Raw genomic sequence first — 22,697 nt, 5'->3', positions numbered from 1 at the left:
AGGAGGTTATGTTATTTCAGCACGAAAAAAAAGAGAAAGACAAGAAAAGTGGCAAGCCCTTCTCAACTTCACTTCCGAAACGAAGGTACGGACTTTTGAATAGTTCGGTCGCGTATGCCGCAAGTGCCGTAGAACGTCCCGAATTTGGCATGCGAAACCCTTGAGGATTGGCTTCACATGTGAAAATTTGATCACGCTGCACATTCGCCACTGCCGTACTGCACCACTCGTTCAGAAACTCCCATCGTTCCGGTGCCCAAACAAAACGCTGCTGTGAACGGGCGCCTGAAGATTTTTGGGCCCAGAGCATGGCCATGGAGCACAATAACGTGACCGTTGTCAGATGAGCCATATTGTACAATTATACAAAAAAAAACTAGCTACCGTACCACCACCCTCTGTTGCCCAAGTGGTTAAGAGTGGCACGGCTAACTGGAATGGCAGCTCTTCTATCAACATGGTTGCGCGCCCATAATACTTGAAAAAAAAAAAAAAACTCCCGAACAAGCACGTAACAAACCTGTCACCACGCCGTAGCTTTCTTGATTTTTCCTTTCTCTTGTCGTTACTGACAGTGCACGCTTCGATACTATTCGATATTTTCGGCCACTATGCGGCACTATTCGATTCGAGATGAAATTTCACTATTCGCACACCCCTACTTAGTACCTTTGATAGATATTTATATGCCTCAGGGCTTGCAAAAAGTAAACACTGAGGGCAAACTGTCTAAGTTGCATCGGCCATCGTCTCCCATGTTTTTTCAGTGGTTGCAGATGCATTTGCACTCTTAGAATTTCCAAAAAATCCTTCTTTAGGTACCTGCCTGCTTCAAGAAGAAGCTGCACATGAGATGCAATTGGTTTCTTGGACTTTTTAAGTCTTGCGACAATTTGATGGAGGTGGGAGTTGTCGTCCCAGTAGCGCTGAAGCCTCTTCATAGAACGTGGAGTGAGCACCTTCCGGGTCCTGGTCCTGGCTCTTGGGGTTCCTGGAAAATCAAAAAGCCACATCACTAATGTTAAGTCTAAGCAAGAGGCTTTAAAAGTTACACTTTGGTTAAATGGTTTGCTAAGTTTGGTACACTAGAAACACGTACATTTGTATTTTAATGCAACGTATTATTACCTGGAATTTTGTGTGCATCCCTTACAAAATTTGCAAGCTGTGCCCAAATTGAAATACCAGGTCAGGCTAGTGTAAAAGGCTAATATGGTATTTTTGCATGTTATGAGAACAAAATAAACACAGGCAAAGTGTATTTTTTGTCACACAGCCACGTATATGACTGGCCAAAAGTAGGCACACACCCAGTGGCAGATAGTAAAACGTTAAAACAAAAGGGCGTTTATTTAATGAGAGAGAGATAAGATTCTTTAATGAAATGCCCGGAGAGGTTAGCCTGGTTTGTCGCCTGGCTTGCTACTCCAGGTGTCGGGTGATTATGGTATATACAATGATCACATATACACCATATACACACAAATAGTACATACAGTCACAAACACACATATATACATAAGAAGAGTCCTTCACAGGCTTTGGCTGAGCTGAGTGTTCTTCAAAAACGCCAACAGCGCTTTTGTGCTGCGCATCGCACAACTGCTGTCTTGCCACGGGCCGAGAAGGTGCCGCAGCTCCAAGCTCGAGCCGCGTTGCAATGAAAGCATCTATTTAATGTAATGAGCTGTATCATTAACCAGTTGTAGTGCCAATATTTATATATTGGGGACGCATGTGGGAATAATTCCTTTTTGTTTCGTAGAATGAAGACACACTTACTGGAATTACTATGTAATCTTGCATTAATCTTGCTTTAATAAGAGGAAGAATACCTACTCTGTGTAGTTGGTGCTGTTGGCAATGGCTCCTGTGCCCCCTGGGATGCTGGCTGTTGTATTGGTGGAGAGATATTGAGGGGCACTGGAAAAGAATGCTGTATATCACTATATAAATTTAAGCAGGAGCAATGGCATTGTGCTTTATTTTTGGAAAGCTCCCGCTTACTGGTCTCACGCCTTGATGCTGAGAGCTCTGGAGAGAAGTCGGGGAAATCTTGGTATTCTGAAAGTACACATCATTACATTAATTCTCTATCCGCTTTAGAAAAAAACACATCAGTTGAAATACACACTTTCAATCAAGTAAACAATGAAAATTACCATCTATGGAAGCAGCGAAACGAAGCTTCGACACTTGTGACATAAGAAATATTATTCGCGAAACCACTGCCGTTACAGGGTGGAAGGTACAAAATACTCATCAGGCAAAATTCGTTACAAAATTTAAATTTTATAGTAATCGTGAAACCAAGGAATGATAAGAGTTTCTGAACAATCTCGACGGTCCCAACACACACACACCCCTACATTCTGGCGAGATAAGTCTTAGATCTCAATATCGGTGGAGGGGTATGAGACCCCCAGAGACCGCATTAACTTTAAGCCCCCTTGACTTTAAGGACTGCTGATAATAATCTAAATGTTTAACACAATCTAATCATTCATGAAGAACTCCAAAGAACGTTCTCTTTCACCTAATGCGATTACCATTACGTTCAATAATCACCGCTGTTCGCGCCCCTCGCGGATATAAAATCTCTTTTAAAAAACTTGTGCTCGATTATTAGAAACGCTGCACGCATAGCCACTTCAAATTGCCTCAATCCCTTTAGGTACAGTACACCGAAATCACAAACCAGACGTGTCGCGTGTGCAAGTTACACGGCAATGCAGAGCTGACACTGAACAATATGTGGTTTATGTATTCGTCATTATAGCAATATATTAGTTGATGTAATAAATGTCAAAGAAACGACGACGGACCATTGAACAAGAGCATAACTGACGCCGGCTTACCTGTTTACGGTGCGGAATCAACAGATCGACTCCATGAAAGCGTGAAACGTACCCCTCGATCTCGATCGCTGCGGCATTCCTAAATTCGCCGGTAAACTGAGTCAGCTACTATTGCTGTAAAGATAAAAGGGCGTCTGCGAACTGAAGCGAAAGGTGCTTCCGCATTTACGTTGCCGCCGAACAATTTGAACGCCAACGGCCACGGAAAAGATGGATACAAATTGGATTTTGGTCCAGTTAGTCATCACTGAAGTCCTAAAACGTTGACACTTTAATTAAAAAGCAGCTATACATATTAAGTATAAACATAAGTAACTCTCTAGCTATTCAAAGCAAAATAACATGTTTGAATGATTCATTGGCTTGCGCAAAACAATTTCTTAAAGTGTAAAGGATGGATGGATGCTATGAGCGTCCCCTTTGTAACGGGGCGGTGACATGTCTGCCACCAGGCTCGGAGAAAAAAAAAAAAAAAAAAAAGCCTTCCTTGTTTTATGTTGGCCTAATACCTTATTTACATTGATTAAATCTATGTTATTATACCAAATAAATATAAATTCACGGTCTATCTCTCTGCCTCTTAAGGCAGAATGACCTTATTTTTCCCCCTATTATTTATTTTTGTTCTTTATCTCTACTTTTCTGCCACCAATACTCTAACCGTCTCTTACTTATTTCTATCGCGGACGTGTTCGGCTTTCCATTGTTGTCCCTAAAACCTAAGGCTTCATGTAGACTCGTGCCCACACGTATACCTGGGTGAATATCGCCACATTCAATCAGTACATGTTCCATCGTTTCCTTAGTTCCCCCGCAGCATGTACATTGTTCTTCTTCGTTACTGAATCTCGCTTTATAACTACGCGTTCTAAGGCAGCCCGACCTTGCTTCAAACAGTAAAGCGCTTCCCCTTGAATTATCATAAAACCTTTCCCTCCTTATTTCGTTTTTTCCCTTTCGGTAGTTACTCAGAGCCGGCTTCTTTTCCATCGCTGCCATCCAATAAGTCCTCTCCGCCTCTCTGACCTTCCGCTAAAATTTGGGTGGTTTAGCGCCCCTAGCAGGGAAAATGCAAACTAAGATAGCCGACCGCTAAAAGAGGAGTCAGTAGCTCCACTCTGCGCGCATATCGATGGAACTCGCCGCGGTCGATTTTTTCGCCCTCTGCGGCGATCGCGAGAACTTGAGACTTTCCGGGGCCTGGCCGCACCGGCCGCACTTTTTTAACGCGCGGCCGAAATACTCTCCCGGCACCCGGCCATTCCACTTCGTAGAGTTCCCGCTGCTCCGTTTACCAAACTGTCGATGACATCGCCGTTTTACGTAACCCTGTAGGGTTTCCCCGGCACAAGTAGAACCTTGTTCGGTAGGTTCACAAACTCTTCCGCGACATGCATGCTACTTTTTGATGCGCTTTACCACTTCCTGCTTGTTACGGAAGTTTAGATACATGGCGTCTACAGCGAGTTCCAGCAAGTTGTTTCTCCCTTCAGAGACGGCGAAGCGCCGGGGGAGGAGAAATTGTGCACTTTGTGAGGCGGTGGCACCCTCTCTTACACGGCGCAGGAGTCAACCGCATGTTTCCGAAGGGTTTTCAGTGATTTTAAGTTAATTATTGCGATTACTTCTTGGTTATTTCTGTTAATTATATAATTTTAGACCTCGTTAGTTTATTTTAACCCAGTTTGAGCATTGATTAATTGTTTTAGACCTCACTTGATTCTGAGCGTGACGACGCCACATATCAGAACTACGGATGGACGACAAGCCGCGTGCCTGAAGTACCCAGTGAGAAAACAGATGGACCATGGATGCGGCTTGGGCGTAGCGCTACTGTCGATCGCCGCTGACGTAGCGGAAATGTCATGAAGAGGCTGTTGGCCACGCGCGCGTGTGGTCCGTAAACTTTTGTGGTTGGCTGTATATTTTTTTCGCTTTATAACTACGCGTTCTAAGGCAACCCAACCTCGCTTTAAACAGTTTGCCTCCCTCCTTATTTCGTCTTTGCCCTTTCGGTACCGTAAAATGCCGAGCAAGCCCCCCTCCCTTTTTCGGGAGACCTGAAATAAGCGCCGCAGTGACCGAGCAAGCGCCCCCTCCCCTGCGGCCACTTTTTTTTCAAGACGAGCATCGTTTGTGTAAAAAGAACCACACGAATGAGTACACTGAATGCGTATCTAATGTTTATGAAATTCCGCTGTCATAGTGGCTGGTCGTATATCGGTCAAACCGGTCGCTGCTTCAGTGGTTTGACCGTGACGACGGGGAATAAAAACAGTAAATAAATCAAGCATTTCATTAGAAATATGGATGAACATTTTTTTTATTTTTAGCGGCTCTCCGGCCGCCATATTGAATTTCGGTACGGGACCGAGCAAGCGCCCCCCCCCCCCCCTCAAATCCCGTCGGATTATATCCTTCACCGTAGGAGGGGGGGGGGGGGGGGCGCTTGCTCGACATTTTACGGTATAGTTACTCTGAGCTGTGTTTTCCCTAGCAAAAATGCCAATAGGATTTCCTATTGGTCCAATAGGAAATCACTATTGGTTCTATAGGACATCTATTGGAGCTGTATTGGTTGTATAAGACTTCTATGGGTACCAATAGACACCAACAGCCACCACCTATTGGTGTCTTATTAGACCAATAGAAGTTGTATTGGTCAAATAGGGGCTGCCTTTTGGTGTCTTATTGGACCAATAGGAGTTGTATTGGTCAAATCGGTGCTGCCTATCGGTGACTTATTGGGCCAATAGGAGTTGTATTGGTCAAATAAGTACTCCTATTGGTTTCTTAATGTACTAACAGAAGATGTATAAGGCCAACAGGAGTTTTATTGTTCAAACAGCTACCGCCTATTGGTAGCTGTTTATAACATCTTATGACTGATTGAGCGCGTCGGACCCGATCCCGATCAAATTTCTTGATCATGATTGGCTATATACGCAAGCTGCAGACGGGATCAATTCACTTTTGATAAGTCTGATCCCGATTGAGCTTAATCGTACACCGTGAGACACCGTGTGCAGTTAGCAACTCACGCGACTAAAAGAGTTATATAAAAAGGCTGCGTGTCGACCACGGCGGTACGGTGTCTCCGTACATGCCGTGCGGTAAACGGGCACTATAGTAAAACACGCTAAAGAAGAACTTGCGAAGGAATCGACAACACAGACACCACAGAATAATAATAAAGAAACCGCCATGAGATCACAACCGGCATAGAACCAGCCAGGTGACGAACAAAAAAAAAAAAGTGAGACGGTGCGCGGCAGTGCGCGGCGTGGCGACGCTGCATGTGTGAACATTTTTTTTACACGTTCCTTTGGTTAAGCAGGCTAAGCCATGTGCTAAGCTTTAAGATAAGCTTTGGATAATATGTAAAGTTTATAACTATTTATGCTAAGCAATATAAGTAGTGCTGTAAAGATACAGGAGAAAGAATTGTGGATCTGCAAACGCGACGACCGTGCGTTTGGCGCGCCATCCGCGCTCGGCCGATACGAAGACAAGCCAGCCTGCGGCCAAGCTAAGCCAAAACGTTGTGTCTGTCGCCATAGCGCGCGCTTTGTGTGATCTCGATGCTTCACGTAAGCCTGCTTACACGATGTTTGCTTTAGTGTGCTTCCGCGACGATAACGTGAAGACTGTGTTCAGCGTGCACCAGATGGAGACGTTCTGAGCCATAAATGTCTTGGATTTTGACCGATTTCGACCGATTTCGACTCTACAAAGTGGCACCAAGAATAATGGCAAGACGAGCAACAAGGCCCATGTGCTCCGATTGTTTGGTGAGTTGAGTGGGCATGGTAGTTACTCCTATTTAGTATTTATTTGATATCACCTTTTTTTTGTATTCAAACTTGGGACGAAGCTGAAAGGTCGGGAAAACAAGTCCCTCGTCCTTTGTCTCCGGTATTTGATGACAGCGAGACCAGCAACGCCTCGATTGCAAGTCCACACGCTCTCAGAAGTTGAATGATTGAGCGCATATATTATTGCAGTTTGTTTTTTGTGTTTGTCAGTATGCACAAAAAAACGTAGCATAGATTAGAGGTAAAGGACAGGCGCCCTGCTCGTGAGTGTAGTTGGAGTCTCGCAAGTCCTTTGTAAGTATTTACAACGTGCGTGTTAAGCCGAAAACGCGTTTATCGCCTCATAGTAAAACGCTCTAGTCGATGCTGTTTGTGTGTTGTAGTGCGCGCCAATCGGCTTATCATACTTGTTCGACATAATGTTACAATAACCACAGAAGGCCACATGATAATTCATTATACAAAATGTGCATAGCATATGTACCGCACTGGTGCGATTTTTATTTCATATTTTTATTTTTATATACTGCAGCCCAATTAGGGCTATCGCAGGAGTGGGTTATTAATGTTGTTGGCTTAATTGCATAAGCACGTAACATGCAGCACGTGTGTTATATTCCAACTCATTGCAGCCTGACTGCTGTGTTCGGCTTGCAACGATATGGATCTAGGCTGCCTTTACTTACTGTCTACATATTACCGTTGCCTCATCGTGAATCTACCCTAGCTTAATTTATTTCATGCCATCTTAAGTTGAGATTTAGTGGCACGCTCTAGTATGATAGTCGCACCACCATCGTGAATAAGAGCACGTCACAGATAGTAAGTGATTATTGAGTTTGCTGTAATTTAAGGACGAGTTTGCAGTTCATTCTTGGGTACAGCTCAAAAAACACAGGACGCAAGCGTGTAAACGGGATAAGGTGCTGCTTAATTTTTTAAAAAAAATTTGCCCCTTTCTTTTCCTTCCTTTTTTGCCGCAAAATTTTGCCGAATATACTGTTTTCTTCCACGCAATAAGCCACAGTTGGGTGTGTAATATTTCACTCAGTTTTTTGCTATAGTTCAGCTCCTGCAACATTGTGAACATGTGCAGTGAATTAATGGTCTAGATAATTTCTCACTGTGCCGTCTACTTTCTATACATTGCTTTGAAGGTAAACTTTAATTAAACATGTGTTACTGTTTTCTGATTTCATGGCTCTGTTTATTGTACAGAATCTTTCAGGCACTTCCTCGAGTGCGGATGAGGCCCGCAAGATCGCCAACATCATCAAGGGCCGAAGAAGCACTTGTAGTTTTGATTATGAGAATATATTTGAACCATATGTCTCCATTCATCCACTGTGATTATCATTGCAGGGGCGCTGCCACAGTGTGGGCCTTCTGCATGCGACAAGACACCCATAAAACACTTGCGCAAGACTAATTCTAATGGGGCTGAGAAGTGGGCAAATACAACAACTAATACAATGCCAGCGGACAAATACAGAACCAATAGGCCAATAATTCCAATTGGCTAATAGAGACCAATAACACCAATAAGGTCCAGTAGGCTGATATAGAACCAATAGACCAATAGCCAAATACTATTTCCAATAGACCTATAGAACCAATAGACCAATAGGTGTCAATAACCCAATAGGCTATTGGTTTTTTATTGGGAATTTTTGCTAGGGATCGCATGCTATCTAATAAATCCTCTCCACCTCTCTAGCTATAACTTTTCGCTTAACGCTCTTCGTTTCCCTTACACTGCCTCACTGTGAGTGCATGCTCTTCCTGTACAAATATTGCTTTCTCTGCCCATCTACAGTCCTTCATATTCCTTCCTCTCATCGAACCTCATTTTGCTTGCTTCGCTCTCAAAACTTGTCCATCCCTTTACAGCCTCCTCATTAGTCGTCTTCCCGTGAGCGCCCAGCGCGAAATAGTCCTTTGGTTCACATCTAGTCCCGATTGTACCTCTCTTCATGCAAACTGTTCCCAAATGTAAGTCCCGGAACCGTTACACTTTTCCACAAACCTTGAAGCACCTCGTACTTGTATTCCCATAACGCTCTGTGCTTCATTATTGCGGCATTCGTCTTTCCTTTTGGTGGCGTGACTTTTTTACAGCGAAAGCTGTTATGTGATCACAACAACCGATTTTGGTGCCGTAATTGTCTGCCGCATAGGCGGGGGCAGGGGGGCCGCAAATTTCCCCACACATTGACATAATAGGGATGGGGGCCGCAATGTCAGCGCCATACATTGACATAATTTGGAGGGGGGCCGCTGCGACGAACCGGCCGGGCTAGACCGCACGCTCGCGGCCGTGCCACACTAGGCGTGCTTCACACCTGCAGATGATCGTCATAAAGTCGCGCTTGTCGCCATGCACATCCGTCTTGAGTGGCTGCGGAAGGGCTGTATCGAACCACACATAGCAGGCGCCGTACCCAGGAATTTTTTTCGGGGGGTGTTTGTGTGTAGAACGGCTACGTTTGGCAAATTTGTGGTCTCTGTGAAGGCGTGCAAGTATTTTAGTGTCACCTGAAAAGTTAAAGCATGAAAAAATTTCGGGGGGTGTCCGAACCTCCTCAACCCCCCCCCCCCCTCTTAGTTGGACATCTGCTGGTACACAGATGCCGCTTACTGACATGTCGAACGAGCCCAGCAGACGCAAACAGCCCAAGGAACTAGTGCCATTGCTCCCCCATAGGCGTGTGCATGGGGGGGAGGCGCCCCTTATTCACCTAAGAGGGGGGGGGGCGCAAAGTCAGCCCCACACATTGACATAATGGGGGGGGGGGGACGCTGCGACGAACCTTCTCCTCCTTCTCCCCCCCCCCCCCCTCAAGAGGAACCCATGTGCACGCCTATAATTGCTCTCCTATGCTTCATGAAGCGGCATGAGGTCCTCTTTGTACATCGAGATCAAGTTACAACATTAGAGAAAAGGGGTGAGCAATATGTGTCAGCGTACCTTCCACTGTCTTACAGCACAGCGAGCTGGCATTTTTAGAAAGTACGGTATCATTACACTTCCTTCCTTGGGATGTCACGTGGTCTGTCTCGCATTTTTTTTTTTTCGTAATCAATATAGATGCTCGTTAGTCGTCTTTTGCGCTAGAATGGTCACATGGGTGTGATGGCGACAGTAAAATTTTCTGCACATGTACTTCCAGTAAACATTCAGTTGCGACTTGCGAGTCAGCGCTACGGTTTCCCTGCTTCTTGTGTGTCCGCGTCGTGTTTGCACTGTTTTTCGAATATGTTCAAGAATGCTCATTATCTCGAGCGCTCACCATAAGCCACATAAACGTAATGGCCGCGCACTATTTATAAACGACGCCCCACTAGGGATGGTAAAATCGATGAACGATTAATCGATTAAAGGCGCACCGTTAATCAATTAATCGCAATCGATTTTCGCCTTTCAGTTAATCGATTAAAACTCATCGATTAATCGATTACAGCAGCACCCCCCCACCCCAACACCGCGTCAGCCAGCCTATAGAGGCCCCCATGTACTGCTGTTACGCGAAAGGGCAGTCGCGAAATACAATGTGTTGTAATGAGAACTAACAGACAAAAAAGCCAAGGAAAGTATAGGGGATGTTATTTGCAGTAACTATGATGTAAATGTGAAGAAAGTAAAGTGGACGAAAAGGAAACTTGCCGTTGGCAGAGACCGAACCTGCGACCTTCGAATAACACGTCCGTTGATCTACCAACTGAGCTGCAGCGGCGGTCATCCCCTAGTCCACTGTATGGGGTATATATGTTTTTCTTTGGGCTTAACAAAGAAAAACGAGCCCTTAAAGTTCTCCTTTCTTTCGTTTTTATTTTCTAATGTCTGATACATGACACGCTGACAGTTCGGGCTCCACGGTGGTCTAGTGGTTACGGGGCTCGACTGCTGGCCCGAAGGTCGCCGGATTGAATCCTGGCCACGGCAGCCGCTTTTTCGGTGGAAGCGAAAATGCTTGAGGGGCGTGCACTTAGATTTTAAGTGCACATTTAAGAACCCCAGGTGGTCGAAGTTTCCGGAGCCCTCCAAAACGGGGTGGTTTTGGGACGTAAGACACCAGATAATAATAATAATAATAATAATAATAATAATAATAATAATAATAATAATAATAATAATAATAATAATAATAATAATAATAATAATAATAATAATAAGTGGTCTGTTTGAGGCCAGTATGTGGCTGTGCAATCTCTCATGGGTGACCTCAAAAAAGAGATCGCGTCAGTCTGCAATTATAGTATTATCGAAGGCTTCCACAATATCTAACGTACAAACGGAGAAAAGATTGCGTCCCTTCGACTACGAGCGTCTTATTTACTTCTTCCTCCTCCTCGTCTCTGCTTTGCCTTTCGCGGGATTTTGCCACGCGCTGCATCTTTCCGGTGCGCCTTTTCGACCAGTGTGGCAGCCGACAACGCCTCCGATTTCCGTGCGCTCGAGGAGGCAGGCTTCGAGGAAATACGACCTGCGGCCGAATCGTCCATGGATGATGGCCACAGATCCTTCAATCCGTGACATCACCCAAATACGACGGGCCCCCTGTAACCATTGGGTATGGTGAGCTACCATACATTGGGTGAAAGTGCGAATTCTCACGAAGGCGCAAAGGGCGCAAATGCGCACATGTGATCTCTAACGCGTCTGGTAGAAAGACTTCGGTCAGATCAAAATGCATCTCAAACAATGAGATATCTTTTTTAAAGCACCCACAAAAAATGTAGATTAATCGATTAAAACATCACATATAAATAATTTAATAATCGATGAAAGGCTAAATCGACGAACGGTTAACGATTAATTGATTAAAAACTTTAATCGACCATCCCTACGCCCCACAGCTCGGTTGCGGGAGAGCTCATGCCCTTTGCATGCACAGAATGACACGGTGTCGGATAAAAACGGCGTGGAAAGCAGTACTAAAGCAGTAGATGAGTATTATAGATGACAAAGAAGGTTGCGATGCGCGTTTACTGTGCACGGAACCACGGTGAACAACTTCCTGGATCTTTTTCATCCAGTGGTCGTGTTCTATATGTTAGAAGACTTAGGCACCTACGGAGGTTTCGTTTTCGCACATGTGGTAGTGGGATCGACATGGACGGCAGCAGTGCCGTCGAACAAAATGGCAGCTTCCAGCTGATGCAGCGAACGGGTGTCGTTCGTTGTGCGAACAACACCGCGGTGATGTTGAGCCGAACAGCTTTCTGTGGGTCTAGCTAGATTTCCGAGGAGCAGCGATGTGGCGTCAGCGGCTTTTACTGGTGCTTCGTCGCGCCGCGTTCGGCTTTCCCGTGGCCGTGGCGTTTGTCGACTGTGTCGCGTACGTCGCCAAGGTTGAAGGGGTATCCATGCAGCCGGAGCTAAACCCGGTGCCCGAAGAGTTCTCCGACTACGTGCTACTCAACCGGTGGGCGTCACGAAGCTGTGAGGTGCAGCGCGGTGAAGTAGTCGCCATCAAGTGAGTGCTGCATGCGGCCCGGAGAGCTTAGGAGAATTTCTCCGCGTGCTATTATTTGGTGACATGTATCTAATAGAAATGCATCTTTGGATCCTTGCTCGGATTAAAATGTCGTTACCTAACCGGCGAGTGTGGCGTTGCCAAGTGCATTACGAAACCGGCGCTCCGCCATTCAATTGTGGCCTTCGAGATCACCGATGACATCTCCGCATAGACCCGCGGCAGCACCGTCGACGTTGCTTTGCTCTGGCGCGGCCGCTGTATAAAAAAGCGCATTTTCATCCAGCGGCCGTGGTTCTGGTCATAGAGTTTCATACACGCTGCGATCGTTCAACCACCATGGGAATGATGGGAAGTACAGGCTTCGGATTGGAGTGCGTTAGCTAGCGAACTGTCTACGGATTTCTACAGTTTCAGTTTCGTTCTTTACGAGGTGTGGGCAGTGGGGTGCATTGCAAACTACTCAAGCAGTGACTTTGTTGTTCAGAGAAGCTGAAGACCGCTAGGTTTCTTGGTTTGCTGCGACGTTGCAGCTTTACAGGTTGTATTTGACAGTTTTAGCAAAGCGTCGTGCACTTACCGCTGCGCATAGATGTAGCTTCCCATGCCAGTGCAGGAAAGTTCACAGAGTTCACGTTTTTTGATAAGCGCTACTTGTCAAAACCCGTTCAAATCGAGTGCGAATAAACGACGGCGAAGCTAAGTAGACGCATCGTCACGCTTCTCTGACTTCACAACAAAACGATAGATATGCGTTGGGGGCAGACCACTTCGACACACGCACCTGGCATCGCAACAGACGATACGTTAACTTCTCACTCAGTACAATAATAATAATAATATCTGGGGTTTAACGTCCCAAAACCACGGTATGATTATGAGACGCCGTAGTGGAGGGCTGCGGAAATTTCGACTACCTGGGGTTCTTTAACGTGCACCTAAATCTAAGTACACGGGCCTCAAACATTTTCGCCTCCATCGAAAATGCAGCCGCCGCAGCCGGGATTCGATCCCGCGACCTTTAGGTCAGCAGTCGAGTGCCATAACCACTAGACCACCGTGGCGGGGCGTCTCACTCAATACAGTATTGTTATTTCCATAAATAGATAATGCATATATGAACCAACACCAACTCGCCCAACTTTTTATTATACTGAGATAATGCATACTTTCGAGGGGAAAACAAGCGTGTTTGTTTTAAGTGTTATAAAAAAATAATTCATTATATCGTGACACCAAACCTGGAACACATTTGTAGAGCAATGGATACTCTGGTGGTTGAATTCGTCCGGGTTTCACTTCCATCTCACGGCCACGCAAACTTCGCGCATTAAGTTTTACGTACAAAAGAATAAAGCAAGTTTTAATTGGAAATAACTTCATATCACTTTGTTTTGCACTCGGCAAACAAGCGTCGCGAATCTCAAGAACGACAGCCATCCGAAGTAGATCCGAAGCCTGTACATGCCATCATTAAAGGGGTCATGAATCACTTTTCCAAGTAATGATCTAATGACCTCAGTATCGGAGTTTACTGCCTCCCGAATCGATTGCCGCAAAAATTTCTCGAAACCGTCATGAATGAGCGGAGTTACGGGGTTTGGGCGCACGCTCTCAGCGCTTTCTCTCTTTTCTCGTGGCGACGAGCGCACTGGAAGCTACACGGGGAGGGATGGCACGGGGGAAAGAAGTTACGTCAGCGCGCGTCATGAAACGCGATCGCTCTCCCGCTGTGATTCACGTGCGCGAGCGCGGCTACCGTGTACTGAGGAGTGCGGCGCCGGCAAGTGGCGGCAACCCGTGGCAAGAAGCGCATCTGATCCGAACGCCGCTCTCGACTTACGTCGGCTATCGGCCAATGAGGATGCTATGTCTTTTGCGACGCGGCGATGCAGATCGTGACGTCAATCGGCAGACGCCCCGCCCACCGACGAGAGTGAGAACCGGCCTCTGTTTGAAAAGAGGGCGCCTGAGAAAACAGCAACTTCGCGTTCCGCTTGTAGCCTTTACGCGGCGAGTTCATAGCCGTGTCAGCTTTCCGCAGGATGTGTTTTTTCAACAAGCCCAAGAGGTGCTTCATGACCCCATTAAGGTACCCTACCATCATTCCCATGGTGGCTCATGAGCCGCTGAAGGCACAGAGTTTCCTACAATACTTACTAGAGGGAACTCTGGCGCTAGTGTCTATGGGAGCTGCAACGCATGGCGCTTCAGCCAGCATGGGTATAGCTGGGTATAGCATGGGAATGATCGGTAGTACACGGATTTGTCTAAACAACGTTCTTTCGGCTCCGTTTGGCTCCGCGCCGCCTGCATCCGCTTTGTCGCAAAACGAAGTTCAGCAAAAGTGGGCAGTTCCACTTAACCACTTTAACCTTTTTAGGTTCACCAATTCACATCTGGTCACGAAGTTCGCAATGATCCATTCTATTATCCCAAAAGAAAACCAAACCACAGCAATAAACAAAGGCCTAAGTGCGTTCGAAGCCCGCAAGTATGAAGACTAGGCACCATGGTTAGCCCATGGTGGCTGATAAGGTAGTGGCTGAACGATCGCAGCGCCAGAGTCCCCTCTAGTTAACTTTAGGAAACTGTATGGCAGAAGCATGGCCTTCGAGATGGCTGGCGCGCGGCGTGTTCCTGCAGTCCCAAGCGCCGCGCTCACCAGCAAAACCAACGTTAGGGTGGCTAGAATTGGGAGGTGTGAAAACCGGTCGCTCTAAGTTGGCCCCCATTCGCGATCCCGCAGCGGTGGCGCTGTAGTCGGGGGCGCTGCCAGCTTGCGCTGTGGTAATGCATTCGCGCATGGGCGTCGGCAGGATTTTGACTTCAGGGGTGCAAACCCATGCTGCATCGCGTATGGTGGAGTGGGGGAACGCTGGTGTGGCTTCAGTGAGGCGGGGGAAATGCCCCCTGCCAACGACCATGCACTCGCGTCGGTCGTTGCTGGATTTTCGCCAGTGAAAGAGCTTTATCAACATAAACATTTTTACGAATTGCCAATACACTTATGTCTCACTCAAAGATCACGGCATTAGTGCGAAGCTTTCGGCAGCCAACAACCAGGCATAATTCGAGCCTCCATAATGAAACCATTCTTCGATGAAGTGTTATTTCGAATGAACCAATGTTTACATGTTTGATGAAGGCAAAAATATCTTCATCTTCATAAGTTTTATCTACATATTTACGGAGTAAAAGAGAAAGAAACCTCCTTCCTGCAAGAGCGTTATCTTTGACGACATTTTCTAACATTATCACGCGATAACCTTTCATACATTGTAGTTACTCGTACTACTAAGTATGCCTCGAGAGTGCGCCTTGCCTTGTCCATTTGTTCCTTGCCATTTACTCAATGCTGAATTTGCATTACACTCGAGGTCGCGCCGTCACGGAGCCAGTATGCTCAAAGTTGAATAGAAATTGAGACAGCAATTATTCAACAAAATTTAATTAGCATCATTTTCTGAGCAACACACTGGTGGATACTCTTGTAGGTGATGCGCATGTATTCAATTTTTTTTATTTGTCCTCGCTTTATGCCTGGTTGAGCCCCTTCAAAGGAAAATGAACCCTCGATCGTGATGCAAAAGAATTTGACCACTGATGTTGTCAATTCTTCACATGTTCGACGTAGCCAATTTCTGCAACACGCTCCTTACAGAGCTGCAACAAGCTGGCTACTATCTTTGAATGCAAGCGCACTGTGCTGAACACGAGTGTACGCCTGCTTTACATATATATCTGTATCAAGTTGTATAGTAACTTTGAAGGATACAGCAGCCCTCAAATATCCCATTTGATAGTTATCTGACTTTGCAGCTGTCATGCAGTGCTTTCTATTAGCACGATGTACGCACTTTTGCAGTGTGTGCAGCCCGATAGCAGAATGCGCTTTGTAACTGCGTAGCCCGCGATTAAATACACAAGGTGAGCATCGCTGTGTTGCTCTTTATTGACGATGAAAGTATAATAAATAAAATAAAACAGAATAAGAAAATAAAACGTTAAGATTAATTCGTTTTTCACTTGCCCGTGCTTGTCACAGACGCACGCAAAAACCTTCGCAGCACTTGAACGGAACGGGTTCAGTACATTTACCTTGTGTCAAAATGTTTTTTCACAGATGGCCGAATTCTTGCTATATCGCTCTGTCGGCCTTTGGGATTGCCCGCTTCCAAACTGCTAATCTGTCTGCATGCCGGCGCACGGGAAAGTGACACTTTTTCCGCACGTGTTCTGCACACCGAATTGCAGCGCCTGGCACAAAACACGGTGTTTGCGCGAATCCGTTAAGATGGTCGCTGAGTTTCTTCTTTTTTTGTACAGGTCATTCCTCTCAAGGAACACTAACACAGGGAACTCGTAAAAGCACGTGCACATCAACGAAGCTGACAAGCTTCCGTCGCGTCGCAAGCGGCTTACACTGCCGTCTCCCCCATCCGCCATGCGGGCAGGCAGCGCCTCCGACTGCCGCGCTATATCTCGACCTAGCGGAGGGATCGCGCAACGCGGCACCTTCGGGCAAGGGAAAACACGGCTCGCTTTTCACACCTCCCCATTCTAGCCACCCTACCAACGTGTTCGACTCGCGCGCCCGGCTACCGCGAGAGGGCGCATTCACTATGCATTACGATGTAGTACTAGAGAATGGATGGATGTAGTACTAGCACTATGCATTACGATGTAGTACTAGAGAATTTCAATTGGAAGAAGGCCGAAGGAAAAATTCCTAAGCGCACTACTCCGGGCTTAGATGGGGGTTCCCGTCAGCCTCATTAACGAACTCGGGCATAACACTAAAGAAGCACTGCTGAAAGCCGTAGAAAAGTGCTTACAGGAGAGGGAAATACCAGACAGTTGGAGAAAAAGTAGAATGAACTTAATCTATAAAGGCAAGGGAGAAAAGGATAACATTCGCTCGTATAGACCGCTAACAATTACATCGGTGCTATACAGGTTGGCGATGCAGGCAGTAAAATTAAAAATAGAAGCGTGGGTAGAACAAAATGATATTTGGGAGAACTTCAGAATGGATTTCGAATCGACAGGCGGTTAGACGATAATCTGTTTGTTCTTACCCAGTGTATAGAAATATCTAAAATAGAAAACAGGCCCTTATACGTAGCTTATCTAGATATCACCGGGGCGTATGACAACGTTAATCAGGAAATTTTGTGGGATATATTGAAGGAAGTGGGCATAGGTGACGACTGTGTACAGCTTTTGAGGGAAATATACCGAGGAAATACAGTTTGTATAGAATGGGAAGGAATAAGTAGCAAGGACAGCGTTGAAATTAGCAAGGGGCTGAGACAGGGATGCCCTTTGTCCCCGCTGTTATTCATGCTGTACATGGCGAGGATGGAAAAAGCGCTAGAAGGTAGCAACATTGGATTTAATTTGTCACACAAACAGGTCGGAGCGATGGTTGAGCAGAAGCTTCCAGGTCTATTTTATGCTGATGATATTGTCTTATTTGCGGACAGTCAAGATGATATACAGCGACTGGCAGATATATGCGGAAGGGAGTGTGAGGCTCTAGGACTAGGATTTAGTGCAACAAAATGTGGATTGATGGTATTCAATGATCACGGAGACCATACGGTATTAATACAGGGCCAAAAAATACCGAGGGTAAGCGAGTACAAGTACCTCGGAGTATGGGTAAATGAGGGGGATAGATATATGGAGGTACAAGAGAAAGCATCGGTAGCAAAGGGAAAGAGGAATGCTGCAATTATGAAGCACAGAGCTTTATGGGGATACAATAGGTATGAGGTGCTTCGAGGGCTGTGGAAGGGTGTGATGGTTCCGGGGCTTACATTTGGGAACTCAGTGGTGTGCATGAAGTCAGAGGTGCAATCAGGAATGGATGTAAATCAAAGGACGGTGGGCCGCCTCGCGTTGGGCGCTCACGGGAAGACGACAAATGAGGCGGTAAAGGGTGATATGGGATGGACAGGCTTTGAAGTGAGGGAAGCGCAGAGCAAAATGAGATTCGAAGAGAGGCTGAGGAAAATGAAGGAGAGTAGATGGGCAGAGAAGGTTTTCAGGTATTTGTATAGAAAAAGCGTTGACACGCAGTGGAGAAAAAGAACTAGGAGGCTCACCAGTAAATATACGGCTGGCAGTGCGGGCGATATGGCAACAAGGAGCATTAAGCGGAAGGTCAGAGAGGCGGAGAGGACTTATTGGATGACAGCGATGGAAAAGAAGCCGGCTCTGAGTAACTACCGAAAAGGAAAAAACGAAATAAGGAGGGAAAGGTTTTATGATAATTCAAGGGGAAGCGCTTTACTGTTTGAAGCAAGGTCGGGCTGCCTTAGAACGCGTAGTTATAAAGCGAGATTTAGTAACGAAGAAGAACAATGTACATGCTGCGGGGGAACTAAGGAAACGATGGAACATGTACTGATTGAATGTGGCGATATTCACCCAGGTATACGTGTGGGCACGAGTCTACATGAAGCCTTGGGTTTTAGGGACAACAATGGAAAGCTGAACACGTCCGCGATAGAAATAAGTAAGAGACGGTTAGAGTATTGGTGGCAGAAAAGTAGAGATAAAGAACAAAAATAAATAATGGGGGAAAAATAAGGTCATTCTGCCTTAAGAGGCAGAGAGATGGACCGTGAATTTATATTTTTTGGTATAATAACATAGATTTAATCAATGTAGATAAGGTATTAGGCCAACATGAAACAAGGAAGCTTTTTTTCTTTTTTTTTTTTTTTTCTTCGAGGCTGGTGGCAGACATGTCACCGCCCCGTTTTAAAGGGGACGCTCATAGCATCCATCCATCCATCCATCCACGGCGGCGGCGGAGACCGTGGCAGAAAGCGAGGTTATATAAAAATGCAAAACCATTTTTTTCTTCGCCACAGCAAGCTGCGCAACAGCGCGGCAGTTTTTCTATCCTCTGTGGGAGCGCCGCGGTGCGGAGAAAAGAGCGCGCCACGCCCACTTCTGGAAACACTCTCTCTCCGTGCGATTGGGACGGCCGGAGAGAAACACGCCGCGCGCCTGCCATCTCGGAGGCCATGGCTGAAGGAGCCCCGGACACTAGCGCCAGATTCCCCTCTAGTGACTATAGAAAGAAACTCTATGGCATATATAATTTTTATTATTTAAAAATTTTCCAAAATTTTCGCTCTTTTAACTGAGGTAGATTTATTTAAATCTCACTAATATTAGAATTTTGGTCAATTTTTTACCACTAGGGCCTAAATATTGAATTAATTTGCACCTTTGAAAATTTGTAACGCAAACGCTCTAACGTGCATAATTTTAATTCTGCTTCAGTAGTTGTATGCATTTATGGAGAATACAAGAAAAAAATAATCAACTGGTTGTCTTGGAATACATAGGAAATAATGGTACCCAAGTAATAAAAAACATGGTTTCGAGGTAATCGAGTTTAAATTTAGAAAACAGCTGAAAAGGGAACATACTTTGCTAGAAACACCGTTCAACTAATTTATTTAGTGGCTACAAGCTTGGCATTCCATGCCAAAGTCAATTTTTCACTTTGGCGCCTCTCGTCTTCCTTGCCTTGCTTCTTTTGTGAGCTGTCGTGGTGCTCGATCCGCAATGTATTGTCGATTGGGGTCAACTTTTTCCACCAAATTGACTGCATTTTAGTCAGGCTTCAATCCTAATTATTTCAGAATTCTTGCTCGTGCGATACTGCGAAGCCTAAACAAACACAGCAAAGACTCTGCGTTGCAATTCCCATTAGCTCAACACGCGCACCGCACAGCTTGCTTGCGCAATTCGGTCTAATTGCATCACAAATAATATCCGTGTTCATTAGAGCGTACCCGTTGTCACCCTGCATGCGATTCGCCTCAAAGGACGCTGAAAAGGCTGAGAGGTTCAACGAAGAGCTCGCTGTTTCAGCGTTCAGCACCTGAGTACGTCGCCGCATTTATTTGCATTTGCAAGAGAACTATATTGGTTGCCAGGAAATTTACACTCTCTGAAGACCTCCTTTACCCTCAGCATCTCATCTTATCGACGGGCACGACAGACGCAAGAGCGTTTTAGGACTGTCTTAGAAGTTAGTCGACGATTTCCTGTAACAGCTGACTCCAAAGAAGCATTTTGGCTTTCGCACGCGAAGTTTTTTTTTTAAAGAAAAGTGGACCGTAAGCACGGAGCGCATAGGAAGGGCTCGTACTAGGGTGCGCGTTCACTCATTACTTGCTTTGGTTTTCAGCCACAAAAAATACTTCTTAAGAAAAGCACTTATGTGGAAAATATGCACAAAGGGGCACCTTTCCCAAATTGCAAAGAAAAAAGAAGTGATTTCTTTTTTTCAGATTTCGCCTTACCCGGTGCCCTTAAACAAGGCAGCTGCAGCGTGTATGTAGATTTGCCATTGTTTTTGAGGCATTCAGCGCGTAGGAGCACAGCCTCCGAGATTTGTTTGTCACTCGGAGGGCGCTGTCATTCGGCGCTGGTCGTTTAGCGCTCGTCGTGGACTTGGCGCTGCTACACTTTTGCAAAAAAAAAAATAAATAAATACATGAACAGCCAGACTTGTACACGTCACGGAATCCATTGGCATAGCCGCATCTACCGATGGGGGGGGGGGGGGGTGGCAATGGGGCCGCTAGCCTCCCACCCCTGCTTCACCTTGCTTACCATATGATAGCCTGCAGCGATCGCGGCGGCTTGTGACAAGGCGAAAAATAAGGCAGTTGACTCGAGCACATTGGGAAGCCCAGCTTCCAAGATTGCCCCGTAACTTGATCAACCTGACCAGAGAGATGATCAGCGTCTGCAGTTTTCTGAACTAAGAAGACTTCCCACCTGCAAACGCTTGTGTCTGTTCCTAATAATGTTTCTTTCTCTCTCTCTCTCAGCAAGGATGAGTTCACAGAGAGGAGTATACGCGCACAAAGAGAACTCAACATATCGTTATACTACAACTGAAAGTATCTATTATACGAATATGAATCCGTCTCGTCAGCTGCTATAAGTAGCCGCTGCCAATGTGAATGGCGAGCTGCCTTCTTGAATTACGTTCAGAAAGAGACACTGTACGGCTATTCCAAAAAAAAGTTTAGTTATTGTTCAGCCTAGCAATACGCTGTTTATTGTGCACACTTCATTTTAACGCCGCGCGTTTTTGCAGAGTTGTGACGCCGCGTAAAAAGGAGGCTGTTTTATGGCACATCGAATTTCTTTTACGAATTGCGAAGAACCAATGACCAACAATATGCCGCATTGAAAATAGTAGATGCTGTTTTTTATTTATTTCTTTTTTGACGTAGCCGTGTGTAAGTGGTCATTACGCGGTGGGTCACTTCAGGGGCGTAGCCAGAAATTTTTTTCGGGGGGGGGGGGGGTTCAACCATACTTTATGTATGTTCGTGCGTGCGTTTGTATGTGTGCTTGTATATATACGCAAGCAAAATTGAAAATTTTCGGGGGGGGGGGGGGTTGAACCCCCCCAACCCCGATAACTGTTTCGGAATGAAACTGAAGTGACCCAGGTGAATGAAGTGAAGATTCATAATCACGTCAATCACGTCAATGAAGATTCATAATCACGTCATTCATAATCTTATTACACAACCAGCTCAATGTGGCTGCCCTAAAAATTAATCGACTGTACTTCTTCAGAAAGACTTTTTATTAGATTACTCTTACAGTAAAAAAATTGACACTCGGCTCATTCTGAAGACTTTTGCGAAGTACCTTGCTTTCTCAGCCACATGTTTTGTTTAATAAGTGAGAATATAAGGTACTAGAGTCCATAGCAGGTTTTTCATACTTACAACGCCAAACTGAGACTGAAGTTTGCAGATGGAATGCTCGGATGAAGGACAGGTTAAGTGTGGCTATACTTTTTAAAATGCACGGTAACTTTTCTGGAATATTATTAAAGAGGGAACGAGGCTTGCCCCCCCCCCCCCCTCACTCGCGAAGGAGTTGATACGCCACCGGCAATTGGACTTGCTTCTTTTGTGGTTTCCGTGTCCACTCCTCAGCGATAGTGCCCTCTGCATAGAAAGAACAAATCTTGGAGGCTATTGTTTGGCATAACGTTGACCAAACGAGGCTGAAAATATTGCCACACGGCAGTAGTGGCACAATGTAGTAGAGGGACCCGCTCTGGGAGAGACACAACGACCAGGGCTGGGCAAAGATACCTTGAGATTGTATCGCGATACGATACAAGATTCTCAGGCAAGAAGTATTTGAGATACAGATACAAGATACTTACAGCACTGATTGTATCCGATACAGTACTTTCCAAGTGTATCTTAAGATACTTCGATACATTCGCAAATTACCTATTATAAATCCATATAATGTAGCAGCAAACTCCTATGCACAAAAAATGTTTGCTTGAAAATTTAACGGTCAGCAACCTTGTCTCTGAATTCCTGTACTTTCCCTCGCAGAGCTAGTTCATTAATCGGCTTCTTGCGTATCAGTTTCTGCCGTTCCTTCCTCACGTCTAGTTGAATTCTAGATCTTACCGTTCTATGGTCACTGCATCGGATCTTGTTAACTGCTTCCACATCCTGTAC

General features: G+C 45.6%; 1 protein-coding gene across 2 annotated transcripts in view; it reads left to right on the top strand.

The window, feature by feature from the left end:
- Positions 1-11,788: 11,788 nt before the first annotated feature.
- The window catches only part of LOC119402415 (mitochondrial inner membrane protease subunit 2), a 38,760-nt gene continuing 27,851 nt past the window's right edge, over positions 11,789-22,697 (top strand). Inside the window, exon 1 of one of the 2 annotated variants that reach the window (XM_037669561.2) lies at positions 11,789-12,150. In XM_037669561.2, coding sequence (XP_037525489.1) covers positions 11,930-12,150 — 221 coding nt within the window. In that variant the 5' untranslated portion in view covers positions 11,789-11,929. The remainder of the gene's footprint in view (positions 12,151-22,697) is intronic. The other variant, XM_037669560.2, reaches the window with a different exon arrangement.

This window comes from Rhipicephalus sanguineus, chromosome 8 (genome assembly GCF_013339695.2).
Source record: "Rhipicephalus sanguineus isolate Rsan-2018 chromosome 8, BIME_Rsan_1.4, whole genome shotgun sequence".
Classification (NCBI taxonomy): domain Eukaryota; kingdom Metazoa; phylum Arthropoda; class Arachnida; order Ixodida; family Ixodidae; genus Rhipicephalus; species Rhipicephalus sanguineus.
Note: the sequence above shows the minus strand (reverse complement) of the source record. Positions and strands in the feature narration are given on the sequence as shown.